The sequence below is a fragment of the Prionailurus bengalensis genome, chromosome A2 (assembly GCF_016509475.1).
Source record: "Prionailurus bengalensis isolate Pbe53 chromosome A2, Fcat_Pben_1.1_paternal_pri, whole genome shotgun sequence".
Classification (NCBI taxonomy): Eukaryota; Metazoa; Chordata; class Mammalia; order Carnivora; family Felidae; genus Prionailurus; species Prionailurus bengalensis.
This window is the reverse complement of record NC_057348.1, coordinates 138165278-138171277: the sequence shown is the minus strand read 5'-3', so window position 1 is coordinate 138171277 and position 6000 is coordinate 138165278. Positions and strand designations below refer to the sequence as shown.

At 35.0% G+C, this 6000-nt stretch overlaps 1 protein-coding gene across 2 annotated transcripts in view; it reads right to left on the bottom strand.

Moving 5' to 3' along the window:
* The window catches only part of ING3 (inhibitor of growth family member 3), a 28624-nt gene continuing 22624 nt past the window's right edge, over positions 1 to 6000 (bottom strand). For both annotated transcript variants that reach the window (XM_043589339.1, XM_043589340.1), the window contains exons 11-12: positions 4117 to 4155; positions 1 to 2571 (exon numbers count right to left, since the gene is read on the bottom strand). In XM_043589339.1, the coding sequence (XP_043445274.1) occupies positions 2455 to 2571; positions 4117 to 4155 (156 nt within the window). In that variant the 3' untranslated portion in view covers positions 1 to 2454. The remainder of the gene's footprint in view (positions 2572 to 4116; positions 4156 to 6000) is intronic.

The window sequence follows — 6000 nt, the reverse complement described above, 5'->3', positions numbered from 1 at the left end:
TTTAGGCATTTAATTAAGCCGTTTATTGCTTCAAATGTGTCACCATGAACATTTTAATGTACACTTCATAGCAGTAAGGCCTCAATTTTCACCACCTATAAAAATGTGAACCCACATTTGGATTCTTTGTGTCACCAATTATTACATGAGTTTTGTACAACAAAGAGTCTGAATGTGTATTTTGTAATAGCAAAAATGCTTATCACACCCCTTGGCCTAAGCGTCTCAAAGTATATTAATAGTTGGCCACATTTTTCTTTTTTTTTTTTTTTTGGAAGAGGTAGTTCCACGTTTGGCCCATTTATTCATATACATATATAAAATATCTTAGATACTAACTGGTTCCACCAATTGCTAAATAACCGAACAAAATTTTCATTTGCTTCTTTATAGATGCTTCATAAAATATTCAATGTTTGAGGTTAAGTTTTGTCAAAATGTTTTCTAAATGATTTGGTAACTAGTGGAATTCACACACTGAAAGGGGTTGCAGCAGCTGGAAATGGGGGATGTTCCTGACTCCGACAAGGAACTTTCTCTTAAAATAAGGCTGTACATAAGGCTTTTTCCTTTGACCAATTCCTGGAAAATGAGTAACTTGGAAAAGTCATTATATAGAATTAGGAGATTGAACAATACCACAGAGCATCTCCAGGCAACATGCTAATAAGCTAACTGAATGCTACGTTAATACATTATTTCTTAAAGGTTTATAATATCTCCATGAAAATACTGAGTGTTACGAAATCATGATACTTATGATATCGTGAAATCATGAATACCCACAAATGAACCTACTTTGTTTTAGGGGCTTTCCAGCTATAAAATCACTCTGCAACAGCTCAGAGTTGCTCAGAGTTGAGGATTCGTGAAGCTAAAAGAGACCTTTGAAATCCCCTACCTAATCCATACCCTTTGGGTAGCATTGCATAGATTTTATAGACTTCTGAAAAAGTTCTAAGAGGCTCATAAGTGGTTTTGATTAAAGCAGAAATCTAATGGGCCCATAAGTTTCAACATAAAAGAAATATGATGTAATAAGTACTTTTAAAGTTTTAAGGATTTTTCTACCAACCAGACTTGATATTATACCTGAAATAAAACCTCCACTATGCAAAATTTATAATTTAAATAGCACCTATAGAATAAAACCTTAGGAGTGCTTTACAGACATCCTGCAGCCAGCATCACCCTGGTTTAATAAGGCCCAGAGTGATTCAAAATTTGAATGAACTGTCATACCAATATGTGGTAGTATCCGAAATAGAACTGAATTTTAAGCTCCAATCCAGGAGGTCTCTTTATTTAAATTGGCCACACTGCCTAAAGTCAAAACATCTATAACCATTATTTCTATTTTATCTACTATAATTAGACTGTTTTCATGTCCCTTAGACTGAAGGAAAAGCCAGAGAGATGTTCTAGAAAAATACATTTGCATTTCAAATTTACATTAAAAATGTCTTTCCCTTATTTTTACGTCCCGAATTCCAAGCATTGTTTAAGAAATCACAGATTACATAGCATTCTGTGTCCTGGGCCTCTGTCCTTTTTAGATTAGGAAAACTGGAAGTTAATTGGAATTAAGAAATTTTCCTTATTGAGTGTGTAAAGTATAAATACAAGTAATTTTTTAAAAACTTTATTTTAACACCTAATACAATTCCAATTTTAAGGATTACTTGCACAAAAAAATAAACACATTTGGTATAAAAATGTATCACTTTAACACCCTTTGCCCTTCAGCCCCTCCCCCGCCCCCCCCTCCCCTCCCATGAACTGCACTCTATCTGGATGCAGAAACATATAAAGACTAATGGCACAGATTCGTTTTTACCTACAGGAGTTTCTGTTTATGTACCCAGGTACTCTAGAGGACACCAGCCCACTTTATCACATGAACCATTTCCTTCAGCCTGCTGAATTTAGTTTCACAAAGAAACAAAGCTTATTATAAAGGCATTTTAAAAACCATTATCTTAAATTCTTTTTAGAAGCACTGACTTTTTTTTTTTTTTTTTTTGCAACCATTATATACAGTGTTACATAACAGCTCTGGAGTACAGTACATGCAGCAGAACATACCTGTTGAATATAAAATGCTTTTCTTAAAATCTTCATCGTTGGAATTCTCTGAAGTCTAAATTATAGAATGCCCATTACTTTGAGAAACTGGTTGAGGAGTACAAATGTCTGCATATGTTGGCCACTGAAAGAATCCAAGGCTAACTGGAATAATATTCGTAGCACACCAGGAGTGCATAAATAATTTACTTACATTATTAAAATACAACCCATAAAATTCAAGTTCAAGATCTTACAGGATTGTCTATGTAAATCCTTGAAGTGGTTGCCTGGAAATGCATTGTTTCTCTTTTCTCTTTTCTTCTGTTTTAAAGTCCCATATAAAACATTTAGTTGAAGTTTTTCCTTGCTCACATGAAATGACCACCTTTATTTGTGCCGACTGCCTCTCCTCTTCATAGCGGCGGTGCACTGCGGACAGTACCACTTTCCTTTTGGAGCTTCTGTCAACCCAACGCACCCATAATGGAACCACTCTATAGGGCACTGGAAGGCAAAATTGCAGAGAAATCGTTCAGACCTCTAAAGATTACAGAATACGCTGAAATATGCCCACTAGACTGCGTATTATTAGATTCATGGAAACGGAACTTTTAGATCAAGGAGCCGATTTACAGATCATTGAATCCAATTGGTTAAGTTTCAGAGATGAGGAAATGGAGGCACAGAAAAAGCATGCCTCTTTGTTAACTCGGAGGTTTATATAATCCCTTTTCATAATCCCAAGTTAACGAACAAAAATTCACTAATTCTCGTTAAACTGGAGGATACCAACTTTCAAGGACAAGAAGTGAGATGGGTCACAAAAAAGGCAAATATATTTTACGGATTTTATTTAATATTCAGCATTATTCACTGCCTTATAAAGTAGAATAAGCTGGTTGCAATGCAAAACATGAAGGGATACCCTGGATTTCCTCTCTGGGTAGATCTATGCCTAGACATGCAGAGGAGAAGTATTCTACTCTGCAGCACATTAGGCACTTGCACACGGGCACAGGAGATCTGAGCACTCGAAGGGCACGCCTGGGAGTGAGAGGGATCAGAGAGTACAATGGGGCGGTCATGGAAATGCATCATCTTCACTAAGTGCCCCAGGACTTTACAACGCTGTTCTTGAAATGATCGGGCAATACTGTTCTACAATAATCACAAACAGCCCACAAGTGATTCTAAAGAGGGAAGGAGGACAGTCTGTCTCCATCTATGTGAACATGCTGTTGGGGTGACCCTGTCATGTCAGGAAAGTACAAACTTTAATGCACACCAAGCCAACCCTGTTCAATCTTCAGATTGTGTAAACTGTTGATTAACCTCAGGATTCTGACATTATGGATTAGTACTTCTTTAGAATTCAGCGTTCTGTTACCCCTCTGCAGGAAAAGATAAATGGAGGGGGACTGGGAGTTTGAGACAGTAAGGAGGGAATAAAATTACTAGAAGAAATATTCTCAGCATTCAATAAAAACAGATCTCTAACCAGAATTAAGCTTCCTAAAAAAGAAATAGGAATTCTTTTCTTTCAAACCTCTTTTACTTTTTATACCTGAAGTGGCTCTTATCAGCTGACAGCTGCAGAGTACAACAGGAAGTACTATACTGACAGGAGGAAAATATCTTCACATCACAGCCTCAACATTTCCACCCCAACCCCTGGCCGCGGGCTTCCTGACAGAATGCACTGTTTTAAAATTCTAGTTCTTCACCGTAATAGGTGAACTGGATTCTGGTAAACACTGTATTATTTAGCAAAGGGGGTGGAGACTGTTTCTAATTTTCATACAATATAACACTTTTTGAGAATTATAATCTGCACATGAAACCATAAAACTAGCTTTAAAAAAACTTAAATTGGGAACACATTAAGGGACATTACCTGTTTTGCAGGGAAATATTCTAGGATTAATATGTAATTAACATAACTGCAAACCTGTGTTCTTAAACTCAGTGACACAGTAAATAAGAAAAATAGTCAAGTAATAATAATTTGTTATTTTTTTCATTCCCAAACAGAAAAAACTTAATACTTACATCTTGGTTATCACAGCCCACCATCTCACCATAGGATACCTAGTTCAAATAAAAGTAAATATTTTTTATTATGACTTATGACAAGCATCTAAATCCAAATTAATGGTTTATGATACTGTTAGGAAATAGACGGAAATATACCATATACTCAATTGCACTAAAAAATAGGGTATATAACTTTTTTAATAAAGATTTTATATAATTTAGAGCTTTTTACTAAAAGATTTTGGGGGGGCAGAGGGACAGAGAGAAATACACAAATTATGTGCTCTTCGAACGTATGAAAGAACCTCGACAGACTATCTTTGTGAGTGCTTTCTTTTATAGAGTTTACATTTCTTTCTTGGTTACTTACTTAAGGTTTTTACTTTTCCTTGGGTCATTAGGTCATTTATATTTTTGCAGTCAGCAGTCGAAACTTCTAAACTTATTATAAACTTACTATCTGCCCTTTCTCATTTTTCTTTTTGCTGTTCATCACCAGTACTTTATAATATAATTTCCTAATTCTTGAGTTAACTTATGTTCTCAATGGACCAAAACATTTTTTCAGACAGGGTTATAACTAGAGGGTATACTGATTCTCTGCACTAGTGAGAGTATCTGTATATGGTTGTACGCACATGAATGACTTCTCTGGGTAACAATTTTGGGGGGGCACCCAGATTTTTCCCTTAGAGCTCTACAGATATATTGCATCAACTTAACTAGTTTCCAGTGTTACAGATAGGCAATCTAGGGTGAATCTGATTTTGTTCTTTTGTAGGTAAGCTACTTTAACTGACAGGATTTTTACACAATTTTCTTTGTTTTATCACTGATATTAAAAAACATTCGGGGTGCCTGGGTGACTCAGTCAGTTAAGAGTCTGACTCTTGATTTTGGCTCAGGTCATGATCTCATGGTTTCGTGAGTTCAAGCCCCACATCAGGCTCTGCACTGACAGTGTGGAGCCTGCTTGGGATTCTGTCTCCCTCTCTCTCTGCCCCTCCCCTACTTGTGCTGTCTCCGTCTCTCTCAAAATTAATAAATAAACTTAAAAAAAAAGTTTGTCAGGCGACAGTACAAAAACTAAGAAACTCTTTAATGGCAAATTCTCAAAAATTAGATTGCCAACTCACACCATTAAACACAATAAATTGTAGATAGATTAAAGATTTAAATGTGAAGAAACTAAACTATATCAAGAGCTAGACAAAGCCATTTGCAAATAAGAAAAAATAAAAGACACATTTATAAGGGGAAAAAAAGCAAAAAGGCCTCCTAAGCATATAACCCATGGCTGACTTCATAAAGACTGAGTCATTACTACATAAAATTGGAATTTCAAAACTAAAAAAATAAATACATAAAAATAAAATAAATAAAAAAAATAAACTGCAAAGCATTCTTAACGTACAAGACAAAAATGATAGAAAAATCGGCCAACACCATTAAGAGTCAATTCATAAAAGAAGAAATAAAAATGGCCAAAAAGGGTCCAATTTTACTACTAACGTAAATTGAAATGATTGTGTGATATAAAACTATCAAATTGGTACATGGTTTTCAAGACAGAATAATATCCAGTTTTGGACCGGGTTAAGGAAACAGGCATGCTCACCAATTTTTGGTAATGAATTCCAGAAGATAATTTGGTAGTCTATAACAAATATTTTAACTTTATTTCTAAAAGATTATCTTAGAAATACATGTATAAAATGGATAACATTTAAAAAATGTCTACCATAACATTATTTGTAACTTCAAAAGAATTCAAGCCACTAAAAGACGTATAGCTAACCATTGGTTTAAAAAGTTACACACAGCCTAACAGATAACTGTGAGAAGATTAAAAAAATTACTTAAAAATGATGCTCAGTACATATGACTTAGTGAAAAAGT